This window comes from Pelecanus crispus, chromosome 5 (genome assembly GCF_030463565.1).
Source record: "Pelecanus crispus isolate bPelCri1 chromosome 5, bPelCri1.pri, whole genome shotgun sequence".
NCBI classification, from domain to species: Eukaryota; Metazoa; Chordata; class Aves; order Pelecaniformes; family Pelecanidae; genus Pelecanus; species Pelecanus crispus.
Genome location: NC_134647.1, coordinates 84,460,203 through 84,478,030, shown reverse-complemented (window position 1 = coordinate 84,478,030; position 17,828 = coordinate 84,460,203). Strand labels below are relative to the sequence as shown.

The following is a 17,828-nucleotide window of genomic DNA, read 5'->3' as shown; positions in this document are numbered from 1 at the left end:
CCATTTCTGTTCTTAACGGCAGGAATATTCCTGAGAACAGGGACATACACTTCTCTTTCCTTTAGTTCACTTTTTCGGTTATAAATACACGTATAAGCACAAGTTTCAAAAATAGCGTATCACTATGCATTTGCAGTCATGCAAATGCCAAAGGAGATACTACAGCGGGCAAATTGCATTGTTGAGATTGAAGGCTTTCATTTGCACGTTATTGTCATTGATGCTGTCTCACTATTGAAAGCTGCAAAACAGATGCCGTGGCATTCGGCTGCTAATGCTGCTCTCATTTGCAAGGAGGCTACTTTTGATGGCATTTGACTTGCTGTCTAGAGCTTAACAAATCAGCGCCATTCATGAGCTTAAGCAAACTGAGACAATTTATAAATTGACAAACCTGACCCTGCATCATAAGAAGCGAGGCAGTTTTACCCAAATTATTAGAAGCTTTTCCGTTGGATATCAGGTGTGGCAAATTGCATTTTACTACTGTGGTATTTTATCATTGTGATAGTCCTGCATCACACAAGTTGCGTCTAAGGCCTCTGCAAAGCTGAGGCCGTGGGGAATATTCTTTCAACCAGCTGCAGCAGGATCCCATTTCTACCTGCCTGCTTTATTTGTAATCAGCTAACGTGTTGTGACTGTGCGCTTCTCAGCCACGGAACTCAGCTAGACTCACAGCTGAGCTACGGTGCGCTTAGTCCCTTCAAGTGTTTTATTTAATTCATCGTTTGTTTCATTGATATACTAGTTCTTTACATAATGGTGTTATGGTTTTGTTCTAGTTTAAGTGGAATATTTTTGTGCTTTAATTGCATACATGAAAGGAGGTTTTTGTGAAGGAACACAATTCTGTTCATTTGGTTGAGTAAAGCCCAGTTGGAGCAAGGCCGCTGCAGTTAATGCAAATATTCTGGCAGATACACTGCATTTGCTAAGCTACTTCATAAAACTGAAAACTCTTCCATTTACAAACTCTTCCATTTGCTCTTCAAATTTACACATGCACATACCTGCATGAAAATTCATGGTCCTATACTTCTCTGTTATTAGCAAACACTTTTCTTTTTGGAAAAGATGCTCAACCAGTATTTTCTGTAGAACAGTGTCTTAATTCTCTGTATAGCATTCCATTTTATAGCGCTCAGTTTTCATCTGCTGATCAGAACTGATCAGAAAATCTGCGTTCGAAGGCAGATGTGTCGTCAGGAGTGACATTCTCTCTGATCATGTAATGTGGTTACATGTTAACGCAAGAGAGGACGGCCAACACGTAGCCCCTGCCCTACAGAGCACGTTTTCAGCAAAACATTATCTACAACAGAAAGGGATGTTGGGAAATTAGATCCAAGAAGCTGAGTGACAATGCAAAACAATACTGGTTTTATTACTTACTACCAATACTGGAAATACTGGGTATACCTGTAGAGAAAGAAAACACAAAAAAGTATAGTTAGCTGTTTGCTGCAGTTGGCTGAGCTATTACAGCTAAGATTCTGAAAACAATTTTCTCCTAACTTTCAGAATATTGTATCGATACATAGTTAAACCCAAGCAACTGCCAATATGTACCCAGCCCTTTAGAAATGCAGAGGCTTTAGTTTTTTTCAGTACGAGGCTGCAGGGACCGCTAAAATGTATTGACAGATGGGTATTTCTGGGACCTACACCAGCTCTCTGAACTTCATGAATTTGTTCGGAACAGTTTTGTATTTCAACTAACCAGCCATTAGGTTTAATGCTCTAGATAAAAATAGCAGTCATGCATGTATTATGCAGACCTAGAATAATTTAACCAAGGGATAGATGCATTGCTAACTGTTTTGGCCAGCTGCTTAAATCAGTTGATACCTTCTGTTGCATTAAGTGTATATAGCTATTTTTTTCCTCTTTTACCTGATGGTTATCTAAATTAAGCTATGGAAAAGAAAAATAATTGAGTGAAACAATCTAATGCGTTAGGTTGGTTATATTGACTAAGCCTCTCATTGATTTTTTTTTTTTTAATTTTTTTTTTCTACTTTCATTTCAATTCCTAAGCTGAATTAATGCAAGGAAACCATTCCAGAGGCAGGTGAGATTTGCCAGAAGAGGTGGGGCTGCTGAGGAGTAAAACTCCTCTGCTGGATTAGCAATGTGGGATCTCATGTTGCATGATGCAGTCCCAACATGTAGCTTGTTGCCAGGTCTGCACTGAAAGGTGTGTAGCACAAAAATACGGACATGAAATCTTTCCTGAAATGCCATTTTCTTTAGATTAAATGGCATTGCTAATGGCACTATTGCTAGTCTCTTGGGCTAAAGTCACAAATTGCAGATCGGTATTTAAATCCTGGTTATTTGCATCCTTTTAGTTAAATACAGTTTGCCTTTTGTAAGTTTTATTGACTTTTGATGGCATGCATTTTAGTGCAGAAATCTGCCTGTTTCTCCATTAAACATCTGCTATACTTCTTTCAACATCTATCCTGAAGTTCCATCTTACTCTGAGATGGTATGGACCTCGTTCTGCAATTAAGCAAACTGGAGCAAAGGAATGTCTTGGGGGATAAATGATATTCACTGTAAGCAAGGCTGTAGAGTCAAGTTGGGAACATTTCTAACTTGTGGCACGGCCAAGACAATGCCGCAGTCACTGCGTTTGCAGAATGGCGACCATGAACAGACCTTTTGTGTGTCACCGCATCAGCCCTGGAGCACAGCTCAGAACTGCAGCTCCCTGGTTTCATACCCTATGGAGCCCGTGGTCTGTCAGAGCGCTGGGCACCGCACCGGAGGCAGCACCGGCTGCTAACCAAGCCCCACACCCAGATCCTGTTTGCAAACTTAATTATTTCTACTTCTGCTGAGATTAACATGTATTTTCCACAATTTTAGAATCATGAGGTATTAAAATCTGAAGAAAAGTATCACCATAATAGAACAATGCTGTTACAGTTCTAAAAGTAACAAAAAAGTGCTTTTTTCAGTTAGGATAATGTAAGAGAACTTCTACCCCTTTGTCTTCAATGTCAAAAAGGCAATCAATTTTCAAATAATTTTCCCCGAAGTTTCAATAGCAGCTTGTTTACATTTTTGCAAGTCACTGTAGCTGTTTTAAGTCAGCAGGATTCGTTTTCCTTTATACACTGATGGAGACTGCACAAAATATTAGATAAAATACAGATACTGCATTCTCGCACTCACACTTCCACTGTGAAATGGTATTTGTATTTCCTCTGGGCATACTCCCCCGCCTCAAACCTCTTTCTCTCCTACACGCACACACAAATATCCTTGCCTTTCTCTCCTGAACAGATTGTAGCAACGGGAGAGGTTTTCCTGCAAATCTGCTCTCCTCATTTTACTGTATTTCAAAATTTTCAATGAATTCATAGTGATAAATGCTTCCTGGGCAGAGAATAATGAAAACAAGATGCCTGCTAGCCTGAAGGGCTCTGTATTAACCTTGCGAAGTTGTCTTCGGGTTCTGTTGGAAAAGCTCTTTTTCTATTTCCGTACTGAGTTTCTGGGTTGGTGTGATCTTCTGTAACCAGCTCGGTTTTTGCAATACCAGGTACCCCTGCGTGCGGTGACTGGCCTCGCTAGCGCACTACTTCATGCCCCTTCTGCCGCAGAGCGAGAATGGCACGTCTAAGTTTGTCTGGAAAAGAGCTGGTTATGTAGGGCCACGAAGCAGGTTCTGTCAACACTCTGTGAAGACCGCACATATGACGGGAAAATTATTCTTAGTAAGAGTGTTTTTGTGAGATCTGGAGTTACATATTGCGGGTAGCTCTTGAATTCGGCTGAGCCATACTTGGTGCAGGTCCTTAGGTAAGGAGGCACAGGAGGGGTGATTCCGCCTCTGCCCTCTGCCAGCGTGGAGGCACGCGGGGCCGGACCGCACGGCTTCGCCGGTGGCACCGCCACGCTGCGGGGAGTCACCCCGCTGCTGCCGGCCCTTCGCACGGAAACCGGCACGAGATGTGACGTGGATCGTTTCCAGTCAGCCTTCTATTGAGGGGAGACCTGATCGCTCTCTACAGCTGCCTGGCAGGAGGGGGCAGGGAGGGGGGTGTTGGGCTCTTCTCCCATGGAGTTAGCGATAGGACGAGAGGAAATGGGCTCAAGCTGCGCCAGGGGAGGTTTAGGTTGGAAATTAGGAAAAATTTCTTCACGGAAAGGGTAGTCAAGCATTGGAAGAGGCTGCCCAGAGAGGTGGGGGAGTCCCCATCCCTGGAAGTGTTCAAAAAACGGGCAGAGGTGGCACTTGGGGACATGGTTCAGTCTGGTCTACCCTTGATTGGTTTAGTGTGGGCTTGGTAGTGTAGGTTAATGGTTGGACTGGGTGATCTTAAAGGGCTTTTCCAACCTAAACAATTCGATGATTCTATGAAATCTTTGAGTACTTTGCAGCAGTGAAATGACGTGAACAGGTTATAGAGAGAGATGCAGAATCAGGCCCGTTGCTTCCCTTGATGCACAACTCTATTCAGCCAGATATAAAAAGTAAATAAAACCAAGTGACTGCATTTATGTATATTCAGTTGTTAAACCAAAGCAATGTTCAGTCTAAATTATCTTCCAGCTGAAATCACTGGGATGGTTACTAACGGTTAATAGTTTTATAGTGAGGAAAAAGCAAGTAAAACATGCAAAGAAAGTTCAGGGGTAGCTACTGCCCCCGAAATGGCAAACATTGCAGAAGAAAGTCTCTAATCCTATTTATTATTTTTTACTGTACTTGAGGGTGGTGGTTTGGTATGTTACATGTTCACTGTAAGTGCATCTAAATATACATGCATTACTTGAGAGACAAAAATCTGGTGTTTTCCACTCATATGATCTTCTGCACCTGCCCTGTAATTTTCTCATTTCCCCTTTTTCCAGAATTGGGTTGTTTTAGCTATTAGCTACCATGGAGTTGAGAATGGAGAAAAAAGCAAATCAGATGCTAGCAAAGAAAGGACGTTTTTGATTTCTTCTATAGCTTGTGTCAGTGTGAAATCTAAACACAAAGGAACAGTGGCAAGCTTCTGGTGAGAAGGGCCACACTGCTGCTTCCAGCCTCAGGGCATCACACACTGCAGCCCCTCTTATCACCTCCATCCTCAACGCCTGCGTGCGCTTCCCGCCAGCGGCACCACTGATGCAGCCAGGCCGCGTCTCTTCCTGGGCAGGGAGTACATGTGGGATGAAGGAATTGTCCTGTCAGCTCGGTCTCGGCTGCCACCCTTCCCATGGGCTTCTCTGCCCCTCCTCCATCACAAGGCGGATGCGCACCTGCTGTATGACAGGGAGCCAGGGACAGGCTCCTGCTGCCATCAGAGCACCACGCCCCGCTCACAGCTCGCTCGTATTCGGGGAAGGAATGTCACCGAGAGCTCAGTGAACTATCCAGGTGAGGCAAATACAGCCCAGAGTCTGAGAGTTAAGACTGCCTCCTATGAAGGCACGGCGGGATACAACAGTAAATAATGCAGCGCAAGTCTGGATTCATATTAATTGCTGATCACAGCTGTGTGAGAGCTTTCCTGACAAAAGCGACGTCCTTGTAATTGCACTCTACACCGCACATTTTAACTCTTAAACAGGAACAAAATACAGAGCCGTATTCCACAGCAAAGAGTCAGAGCAGGGCTCTTACTGCCACATCTGATCTTTCGCTAGAATATCTGTGCTGCAGCATGACAGCACTCCCTGCAGTGCATCTTTTTTTCCCTTTGCAACTCCTCCACTGAGGCATGATTGCAATATCAGAGCCTCAGCATCAATTTCAGAAGTTCTGAATTCTCTAGCAATTTAAGCCCCGAGAAGCTGGAGGAACCTAGCATCTCGTAATCCCTCAAAAGGAGTAATTGTGGTGATCATAGCAGTAAACTTATCATGTATTGCCAAACCTGTATTTGGCCAAAGGACCATAAACAGTGAAAGACACAATTCTTAGGAAATCTCACGTGTTTCATTTCAAGAGTCCTAAAGTTCCTGCTACTGTTACTTTTGCAGTTCCTTGCTCTGTAAAGATTGAATTTTTTTCAATTCCCAGACAAAGAACTGCTTAGACGAAGTTTGTTATCCTCCACTTCTCCTTTCCCAAGCAATATCACCACAAATAAAAGGGACAGAGAAAAAATTTAGTTATTGGTTTATTGGGTAGCACCTTTTAAAATGTGGACCTTTTCTCGTGATGTTTTAGTGACTCCAAACCAGTTTTGAAAACTTTCTGTCTAGGAAACTCCCAGTGAGATCAAAGGATTTTTTTCCAAGTAATCATAATTTATTGATAGAATATAAGATATTAGAAACTTCAAAAAGCCTGAAACTCAGACCATTTCTAGGGCTATGAGTATTTTATAACAGACACTTTGCCTTCCCATACCGCTACTTAAGGACTAGAACCCACTTTCATTGCTCCTCTTCACTGTATACAGCAAAACTAGAGTTGTTTGAAACCAGTGACGGATGGAAGCAATTCATTTCCCAGCAACAGATGCCACCACGACCAGCACAAACAACCAGCTCAGCAGGGTCACACAAGAGGATGGAGTGCTGAAGAGTAATTTTTCAAGCCCCATTTTAAAAAAAATACAGCACTTTATTTATCGTGCATTGGTTTTTAGGTATGTGTCTGCAATGTTTTGCTGGCCACTGCACTGGGTACCTAGTTGGAGGGAAGTTAGTTCATCATTTGCAGGTTCCCCTGACACGTCTGTCTTCCTGAATGCTCTTGATACTCTACAGTTTTGCCCTCACCACCAAGTTTCCCAGCCTGACACAGCTTTTGTGTGACATCTTCCTGTTGCTTTAAATCTTCTGGAAGCTTCAAGAGCCAAAATTAATATGTAATGTAACATGGGAACAATAAGAAGCTTTGCTCTTTTGTAACTTCTTATTGCATTTGTATCTTCCTTTTTCTCTATGACAGATGTTATCAAAATCACCAAGGAGCAACATTTTACCTCTTAAGCAGGTGTGTCTCATTCCTTCAAATGGAGATCATGTGGGTTCACCTCCTCTACCTCAGTCATCAAAGCAGACACTGGAAAGTTCCTTCCAGTTGTTTGGGAGAATGGGGCCCTTAGAAAATGGGACACTTGATGAGTCTGCTTTGACAGGACAGCAGGATGCGTGATCTTTTCCGTTACAGGGACACATGCTATTTAGATTCCTGAATAGAAAGCCTGCCATCACACAACCATTTGGCCAACTTCATTTACCCTGGTCCTTCAAGACGGCTTTGTGCAGCAAATATTCATGGGGAAAACTACAAACACAGATGAGGGTAATCAGTGCAATACTTCAAGTGCCGTATTTTTTGCCAGAAAGTGCGTGGCAGCTGTGCTGCGGCAATGCCTCATAAGTCTTCTCCTGTTCAGGGAGGATTAAGGCCGTGCTGCTGAGGCAGAGGCTGTACTGTCCGAGGGGGACCCACTGCAGGAGAAATTCAGCTTGAGAATTGGGGCTATCTGCCTAACTGCTGCCCGAAAAGAATCCACCGGTGTTTCCCGTATTCTGGTCAATCCTTTGTTTCGCATTGAACTGCCAATTAGGGAAGTTGCGTAGCAGCTGGGAGGCGGTTTTCGCCGAGTGTCAAGCGCTTCCAGTACAGGTTATTGGTTGCGGAGCAAAAAAGCGAGCGGGCTTTGATGGATGGGAGCCCAGCACAGGCTTAGACAGCTCTGTCTGATGGAGCAAAGAAGGTAAGCGCCGAAGATGATCTAAACAACAGGAGGAAGAAAAGGGCTAGCGCTGTCAGACACGTACGACCGCTGAGGAGAAAAGCTATCTTGTAACACCAAGTATAGAGAAATTCAATAGGTTCACTTTGAGTGTCAAAACATGTTGCAGAACAAACTACCCATAAAATGTGGCAACACAAGAGAATAAATGTAATCAAAAAATAGTCAATAAGATAGAGTGAAAATATAAAATAAATGCTATGTGGGAGACAAATGTGGAAATATTATTAGTGCCAGTAAACAACAGAGTACTCAGTGTCTTTCACAAGCAAAGCAGGGAAAAAACATTTTGCGTTCTCCTGAAAAACTCGTGTTAACTTAAAATGAGAAGGGTACAGAAAACAGCTTTATATCAAGGTTTAGGCTATGACTGGAGTATAATCTAGAATCATCTTGTATTTCATGAGCTGTAGCTTGAAAAGAACAGCTAAAAAGACTCAATGCGAACAGCATGGAGGCAGGCTAGGGAAAAAGTGTATGAGAGACAGAATAATCACATATAACCCATCAATTTAAAAAAAAATATAAAAATCAACTATCTTACAAACAAACAAACAAACAAAAACCCCAACACGCAATCCAAAGTAGCAGAATGAAGATTTTGGAGAGACACCCTTCAAAAGTGTAAGTCATCTCAATGGAGAAAGATGGGGAAAAAAAGCATAAAATCTGTCAAGTCAAATATAAAACACAGTGTTTTGAGAATCAACTTGCCACAGACATAAAAGTTAATAATTCTTTTTTGTTAAAATAACCACACTAGAAGCAGGAGACGTCCCAGAGGGATGATTGGGTAGATAGGCAGTCAAAGTGTAAAAGTGCTGAATACTGAATTAATTGTTTTCACTGACGTTCACAACAAAGAAGGTTAGAGATTCTCACAATCTGAGGAAGCTTCTTTATGTCTATCATCATCTGAAGGTGTTTGTTTTAGAAGACGTAAATAATATTAAACAATAAGAATTGCCATAAGGTGATGATCACCCAAAAAGTGTTTTAAAGGAACTCCAGTACTACATTTCTGACCTGACTACTGTAATGTGTAACCTGTCACTTATGTCAGCCTTGATGCCAGAAGAAATGTTGTAACTGTGGCACAGTCTTTAAAAAGGACTCAGGGGCTGATCCCTGTACTAACAAAATATAAAGCAGACACATTTTTATGCCACTGTAAAAGATCCACGCTCTTCTCATGTCTAGCATATCGCGTGTAGTTTTAGCCTCGCCAAATAAAAAAATGATATCGTAGAACCAGAAGAGAGCAAGAAAGCACAGATGACCAGAGATGTGGCATTGTTTTATATAGGATAAGATTAAATAGATTAGTATTTGTCATTTAGAAAATAGGTTGGAGGAGTGGACATGTCAAGTCTATATAATTGTAAATGGTATAATGGATGTAAATAGGGATGCATTATTCTGTGCTTCTTCCTACCTAAGGAGGTACAGGCTTAGCCATATAAAAACATTTAAAGCAAACAAAGGAAATACCTGTCACTCATTGTGTCATTAAAACGTGAAATGTACTGCCATGAGATGTCACTGAGATCAAGGCTATGACAGCTGGGTCTCTCCCCACCCAGCAGCTAGCAGCCGCTGCAGGTACGACGGAGGGTCCGGCTCAGAAAGCCAATTTATTGCCGGCAACTTGGAAGGCAAAGCAGAAACCCTTCGTACTTCTTCCTGTTTGCCATAAATTCCTGCTGCTGATCACTGCTGAAGTCAGGATTTGAGGGTAAGTGGAGCATTTGTCAGCTCAAACAAGGTTACATTTTCATGATGCTATCGTAATAATAGTAATAATAAAAACCAGAGAAGACTGCGTATTATTTCCAAAACGTTTTGATTTTTGACGGAACTGTATATCTGATGGAATTCAATAATGGTGCAAGTTGTTTTAACAAGCTCCAGGCATCCTTTCGGTGGGCGCTAATTCCACCGTTCTACCTGGTGTGTGCTCAACCCATCGGCAATGATCTGACACAGCAAGCTGCATTTAGGAAAAGCCCCGTTTTCACCTTCAGATGTATCTTGTCACTCGTTTAGATGATTGCTGGGCTACCAACTGCATTACATATATATAAAAAACATTAAAAAAATGTATATATGTGCATACCTATGTATCTATGTGTGTATATGTATATATATAAAATATATGAATAAAACCAACCTGGTAAATCTCACCATTTTTTCCGAACATAGCTTTAAAGTATTAATTCTGTGAGCCATGCTCACTTTTTATAACATGCAAAAAAAGTGAATACACTTACAAAATGTTTTCCCCCTGCTTTTTGGAAGTTCATTTTTTTCTGCTCAGTAAGAATTTTATCATAATTTCATGCTCCCACACTTCACGGTTTGTTACTTGGTCTATTACTCTCACATTTAACTTGATAAGGTCCTGCTTCCTATGATATTCCTCTTTGAGTTTTGATTCCTCACAGCTGCTGCTTTGAAGTCTTAGATAACATTCTGAGCATTGCACACTGCTCCTGGTTTTAAACTTTTCATTCAACCGCAGTACACAGATCTGTTTCTCCCAAATAACTTTTCAGTAAATTGTTACATTCTAATATTCTAAAATGAATGTTTTGCTTTCAATCAGGGCAAAACTGTGGACTCTCTTCTTAAAAAAAGCTAGTAACTTCTGTCAAAAGGTTTGGTGATTTATCCTCGTCTTCTTCAATCCTTTCTTCAAAGGAATTTAAGTCTGTTACTCCGTTCAGGAGGGTTCCGAATCATCGTGTATTTCATACATGCATGAAAGGAGAACTGATGCTCATACTTGTCTGCGTGCCCGCTCTTTCAGCACCACGTTCTTTTCAACCCACTCCTGTCCGGGCCCAGGAAATGCAGCTGCCAATAACTTCCTTTGGACTATACGAAAGCGTGCTGGGATGGTGAGTATGTGTGTTGTTGAATGGCTACCAGCTGGAAACAAGCAGACATAAACCCTCAGGTTTTGCCCTCGCCCTCCCCTCTCAACGCCTACAGCGATCTAAGAGTGCACGTCAAGCTGGGCTGCATGTCAACATCAGGTAAAAACTTCTTTTACCAGCCTTTAGATCTTTAGTTATTAATTGGAAAAAATTTGGTCTGAGATCTTTTAATTTTCTTAAATGGACAAAAACCTGAGCATCTCAGACGTTGAGCTGAGGTTGTTTCGAATGCCGAGGCAATAGGGGTGTACGCATGGACTGCGGAGGGTGCCGTGGCTGGAGCAGTACTGCAGAGATTCCCACTGGCTTCTCTCCTCTGTGTGTGCTTCTTAGGTCAAGGGCCCTAATTTTTTCATTCCTTAGCCCTTTCTGTGCAGTGTCCAGGGATTTGTCTACGGATACAAACATGCAGTTCTCATGCAAGTTACTTACAACCATGTAAGAGCACAGATGATGTATACTTACAATTAACCCTTATAATTTGACACCTCGTCAGATTATATGCACTGAGTCATAAAGGAATGACAAACTTTTGCCAGCATTAATCTTCCTTCAGAGTCACGATACGGGACGGAATTCTAATAATGAAATATCCTTATTACACAGAACTACTTACAGATATTAGCAGTGCCCTTAGGTATAGGCAGATAAGAACCAGGGCTCCATGGTCGGCCCTGGTAATTCTTCTTGCATTTTCCACAGTCTGGGCCAGTTGTGTTATGCTCACATTCACAAAACAGTCTTTTGTTTTCTTCTTTACAGCCAGTAGCATGAAGATTGCACTTACACCTATTTTTAAAAGGAAAAAAAAAAAAAAAAAGTGGGATATTATTTAAAAGTGAGTTTAAGTTCAGACTAAGTCTTAGTAAAGCATGTCCTATGGCAACCACTCTGTTCCTGTGTATTGTGCCTATATTATTGTTTTAGCATGCTTTACAAGACATCACGCAAATAGCATGTTGTAATATCTTCAGCTCGCCCAGGTCTAAGAGCAGTAATTTCACCAAGACTCCAAGACGCTGATTCTTTTCTTGTTTTCACTAATGCAGCTCCACTGAGATCACCTAAAATAGCCATTTTTACTATAGACAGGTCCATAATCTTGCAAAAATTCAAGAGCTTCTCACTACTCCCAGGAACAAAACAAGTCCTCTGCTTATGTTCTTAGAGAAGCTGGCTCACATTAAGATCCAAATTAGGCCCTGGGAGTCTGAGAAAACAGACTTCAATGAAATATCCTCTGCAATGCCACACTTCAGTAGAAGGGAAGCTCACTATAATGGTGTTTTGCCATTCTTGTTCAGCAAGTACTTTCTGGCTCAGAAAGGAAATTTTTTTGCCTGCTTTAATTTGATATAGTTTAAGTAGCTGAAGGTCAGAGGAAATATTTTGGTAGGCACATTTAGTTTTACTTAGGGAAGAGCACCTAATCAAACCTTGCGACAAAATCATTAGATAAACCAGATTCTGCATCTGGTCTTAAAACAATTGTATTTTCCTTAAATTCTCCTCTTTCCCTGAAACTAGGACACTTACAGAACGGGAAGCTAGTTTCATAAACAGTAAGGTCTTGTCACCTCTTTCCATCCCTTTCCAACAGATGTCAAAACTAGCGAAAATCTGTTTCTGTTTGGGGCTGGAGAGAAAACTAGTATTTAACAACCCTGTCTGCTTGTTTTCCTAATGATTGTACATCCAGTGATTTAAAGGGTTCTCATGTGGGCATTTGTCACCTGTTCCATACAGTGACCAATAATTAGAGCAAAACAACACATGGAATGGCCAAGTGCAAATTAACAGCTGTCAAGCTGACTTCCATTTGGAAGGAATATGACCTGAAGCAAGTGGCCACATCCATATATATCCCCAGGGTAAAACAAGCTTGCAGTTTTCATAAGTGGCTGCTGGAGAAAATCCACAAGAATCTGTAATACCGTAGATAGTGCAGCATTCTCCGCAGTGCTAGGAATGAGGCAGATGAAACTGCTGTTATTTGAGCAATGCTCATTCTAAAGAAAACACAGGTTCCAGCACCTTTTAAATTGAAATTACAAAACGTATTGAACATGCTAGACAAAAGAAAGTGTGATTCATTTTTGTATCATTTCCAAAATATTGATGCTTAAGGACTACATCAATTGTAAAGTAAATTACCAATGGCTAGCCATTGCAGGATGCAAGGTGCCTGTCTGGGTGTCAGTGGGTGAGCTACGCCTATTCATGGAGAGATTGAAGATTTTGGTAAATGGCACTGCCATTAAGAAAAGTGATGGGGGGGTTTCCTGTCCACCGGAATATGGAAGTGGAAGACTCCCAAACAGGACAGACAGACAATAATGGCAAGACCAGAGCCCAGAGAGAGTCAGAGGAGAAGGAAGCAGGAGAGACTGTGGAGTCACTAGAATAAATGAGAGAGAGGAAGTGATTGGGTTTCTTTCAGGGAGACATTTCTGTTTTGTTTTATTTTATTTATTTATCCAGCCCTGTCCCATGCCTCCTCATAGACCTATACAAAACATATGCATATATTTATATGTATGGATGTATATATGCATACACAAACAATTCCCATAAATTCTCATGCATGTTGATTTCCTTTTATTTCCCACATTCCCGAACTCCAGTGTGAGCAACCTTTTCATAGGTTGCCTCCTGTTTTCATTATTTCCCAGGCAAGAGAGCATGGACAGCACGGAATAGCTCTGCTGCCTGTTCTGGTGCCCGGTTTTTTAATTTCTTACGGCAAGACCGCTGCAGAGGAAGCGCTGCTCAGCCCAGGGCTGCGGCACCGTGCCACGGGAGCTGTTCTGCCGTCCACGGCAGGGCAACGCAGCACGGCAACGGGCAGGCTTTCTGCAAAAGGCATCTTCTGCGATTTTAGCCACCAGGCTCCAACAGGCAAAGGGATTTTGGAGGTCTATGTTTGCACCAAATATGGGCAGGTTTTCACAAAACCAGCAAAACGCAATTTCTTCTGTCAAATTTTAAAACCCTGTTAACTGAGGCTTAAAAGCATCAGCCCTCATACAAGCATTCAGAACAAACACACACAAAACAGACAACGTAGGGACATCTTAGCCACTTAGGTTCCCACATGGAGGAACTGCTACATGGCTCTTCCCGCCCTAAACTGCTAGAATAATCACAGATTCATTCAATCAATGCCTCTTTGCAAAGTAACTTATTTGGATGTTCTACATGTACTTTTGAAAGGCTTCCCAGCAGAATCCCCCAGAATGCTGCATCCTGCCTTAAAAGAAAATTCCAAATAATACCATGTTTAAAAGAAAGGAGAGCAAACTTTCTACTTCTCCCAATTAAAAAAAACCCAAACCACCTTCCCCCCCACAAACCAACCCCGCTCCCCCCAAAAACAAGCAGCAAGGGGCAGAGTTGTAGCCTTCTAGGAGCACGATTTAAAGTGAATGACAGAAAACAACAAATTTGATCACTGAAAAAAATAAAGGACTGATCTAAGACCTTTGTGAGCAGAGAACAGATAGTCAAAACCTAACATTAACAACTGAGCCAAAAAGAGCGACAATGCTGAATAATCCTAAAAACCCTCAGAATAATTCAAACTTAGCTGGGTACAGTTTCCAAGCAGAAGAAAGTAAGGAACAAATGTGGTTACTGTGGTTTTCTACAAGACTAGCTAAAGATCAAAGATCAACATAAAAGAATACATTTATATTAAAAATGTCAAATGTAGAGCTAATGAGAGCTAGTTAAAGCAGGCACAAAAAGAAATGTTTAAAAAAAAATCCCAGACCCCAAAAGGTCAGACAACATGTGGCAAAAAACATTACTTTTGCCGCCTTAGTGTATAGGCAGCATAAAATTTGGGTTTGGTTTATGATCATTAGTGTTATACAAGTACGAAAAAATCTGTAGATTAATGAAATGTGAAGAGATTAAACTGGAGTTCTGGTTGCTGTCAGTAACTATACCCAGGGAGTAAAAGAGCAGAAGGAGAAGCAGGAAAAAGACATTCAGAGGACTGAACCATGGAGGCTCTGATTCTCCTCTCACTTGCACCGATTTTTTGCTGAGGTCACTTCACAGATCTCAGCGAGATTAATCATGATTTCCACAGCAAATCAAGGATGTAGCTGAATACTGAATGAGTGTAAAATGCAGACAGCGCTAAAGCTGAAGGAGAACAAAAAGCATCTGTGGAAAGCAAACTGAACATAAGTTGGAGGGTACTGTGTCTGGGGAAAAACAAGCCAACAGCAAATTCTGTACTGCATGTGGAGAGACAGTTTTACTTGAAACAGGGAAATAATATTTTGTATACTTCTGTTTTTTTCGGAAGGCTGCCCTAGGAATTGGGCAATCTGTCCCAGGGACCTCATCGGAGTGTATGTATGGACAATCTCAGAGACTTCTGCAAAGAAGAGAAATGCCCGTTGTGCTTGAGGGACAGGCTGCTCTGGATGAATGAAAGAGGTAAATGTGCGTAGCGGGGCTGAGAGATAACTAGAGTACAATAAAAAGCTACTTCTATTTGCGGGATAAGCAGTAAGGAAAATTGAAATATTTAAGGTTACAGGAAGAAGACTATTTAGGTAAAAGCACCATCCAGATGGACCATGAGAGAACCACTCTTGCGATGAGATGCATTGGATTGTGAGCAGTGTGAAAACAAAGCAGCGGAGCCTGGACCTCAGGCATTTCCGATAACTGTGAATCAGCTGAGCACCATGGTCTGGTAGCTGCCTCGGGCTCCCGTCACATCACTGTCAGGACGTGGACATCAGCTTCCTATGGAAGACCGCCCGAGTTCAGAGCCCTTCATCTGCTTTGTCTCTTTTTTTAAGGAAGACTACCTGTCTTTTCTGCTCCAGAGGTAAGGAAATATTTTGTTACCTTACGTGGATATCCATGAGGATAAATTATTACTGAAAATTCTAGGTATCATTTGTAATTTCTTTAAACGCCTGCTTTGAAAGGCTGTTCCTAGCTGTTACTGCTTTACGTCTGAGACAGTAACAAAAGGCTTAATTAGATTTACAAACAAAGCACATAAACCACAAAATTTCATATAGCCTTTGCAGATGCTTCCATTAGAAGAATGCAGTTGCTTCGACTGCATGTACAAGAATGGAGAAGTTCTGAAAAACCTAAAGAACTGCTTCCACATCCTGTGTGCTGAGTTCCAGATGACAATATTTCATGCCTATATAGTTTCTTGAAATCCGAAGGAAAAATCTAAAGCGCTTTACAAGGTATTACGTACATGTGCCCAGAAATGCAATTGCTGGGTGGCAGTGGGTGGGTAGCAGCTGCTCGGCACGCCAAGCGGGTTTGCATGTATACTGAGAGCGGATGATGGAGGGAGCTGTAATAAGTAGAGCAGGTTTGAGAGTACAGGTTAAGGTACGCCGAATGTAAGAGGCTGTATGCTGCAGCCTTTGCACTGCACTGGCAAACAGCCCAAGGGCAGAATGCCGTGCAAGGATAAAGCAAACGGTAAGGGCAAAGCACATTTCTGAGATACAGTACATGCTGACCATAAAACGGCACTGCTGAGGTCTAAAGCTTCGGACGTCAGACGTCTTTACAAAGAATGTCTGAAGTCCATGATTATAAATATCAACCGCTCCATGAGCACTTAGGTTACCGACGGGGAGATGCAGGCCTTGAAGCAGCTTTCTACCTGACGGGAACAGTCGTCTGCCTGTTAGAGCTGGTGAGAGTTTTTCCAGACTTTTTTTTGTTGATGGTTGTGGGAGCGGCTCTGTCAGTGCTGAGCCTGTGAAAGCGAACGCCACGTCCCCACACTTGTCTGCATTTGGAAACTTCCATCCTGATGTTTCCACAGCTCAGCTGATATCCATCTTCCCAGTTCAACCTGCGAGGACGTTTCCTGCGAAGCAGCCTGGTTGCAGCACACGCAAGAACACATCTCCCTCCAACGTGCAAATTCAATTTTGAATTGCTGGAGATTGATACTGCTGCCCAATGCTATAAACTCTAATTGTGTGGGAGAACCAATTTGTTTTTCTGACCACTCATCTTTGACAGACTCATTATTTTGTCATAAAGCAATTGAAATTATGTTTTTGGCAGTACGTGAGGCGCAGGAAGCACTCTGGCATGTTGAAGGAGCGGTGCCGTTGCAGTGGGAGCGGGAGCCCCGGGTGTGCTGCCTTCCTCACAGCCTCTATTTACATACAGACAGCCGACATTAAAATGCTGTAACTACCACTAAGGTAAATAGCGTGCTGATGCTCTCGCATGTGAGTGCCAACCAACAGGCTGGGGGGCACGTGAGGGGATCACTTACGTTGACAAGATCATTCATGAGAAGGAAAGGCAAGAGCAGCTCTTCGATACGTTTTTAATGACTAGCCATATGTTCCTCACTTAGATACCTCTTTGGATCATTCTAGGCCATCGCCAAAGTTTAGAAAATCAACTTAAAACCACCTTGTAAGCCCTCTCCATAGGCTCTTCACGTTTACGTGCCACGGGTCCGCTCTCTGCTCCCGGGTAAGCAAGGCCAGAACGTGCATGGGAGCCGGCACGTTTGCTCTTGGCGTTACTGCCCACACAATGCGGTGCACACGCAGCGTAAAATCCCACCCCGCACCGTGTTAATTAGGCATTTTAAAGCACTGTCAGCAATGCTAGGAGCCTTAGCCAGCGTGCCCCAGCGCTAGCAAGGACTTCCAGCACCTTGTTACAGTTGTCCTAAGGGATGTGGCTGTGTTCAGCATGACATCAAATGTCTTAAGGCTGTCACCTACATCATGCCTCTCAAACTTAACAATGAACTTGAGGCAGCTTCACCAGTGAGATTTAGTTTTCTATTATAATGTGACAAAGATGAAAATTTCGTGTTGCAAATACATTTTAAATGATACCTCATCTACGAAAGAGGAAGAGATGTAGGTTGAGAAAGCGAAAGTTAAAATATAAATACCTTTAAAATATACCATGAAATATTTGAGCTAAACCCAGGTTTGCATCTGAATCATTAATTTTTGAGGTTTTACACTTTTTTTTTTTTTTTTAGGTTTTTTTGATACTTCGAGACAAATTTATCATAACTTGAGAAAGTGTCTGTACAGGTGACAAAACTCTTGTACCACTGAGTGTACAAGGTAAACATCACGAAAATACTCAGATGAGTCTGTTTTTCCTTTAAACCTCTCTAACA

At 42.0% G+C, this 17,828-nt stretch overlaps 1 protein-coding gene across 1 annotated transcript in view; it reads right to left on the bottom strand.

The window, feature by feature from the left end:
- Positions 1 to 17,828, bottom strand: part of NTNG1 (netrin G1) — a 154,314-nt gene that overhangs the window by 48,491 nt on the left and 87,995 nt on the right. Inside the window, exons 3-4 of the mRNA XM_075711073.1 lie at positions 11,277 to 11,449; positions 1,396 to 1,422 (exon numbers count right to left, since the gene is read on the bottom strand). Of these exons, the coding sequence (XP_075567188.1) occupies positions 1,396 to 1,422; positions 11,277 to 11,449 (200 nt within the window). The remainder of the gene's footprint in view (positions 1 to 1,395; positions 1,423 to 11,276; positions 11,450 to 17,828) is intronic.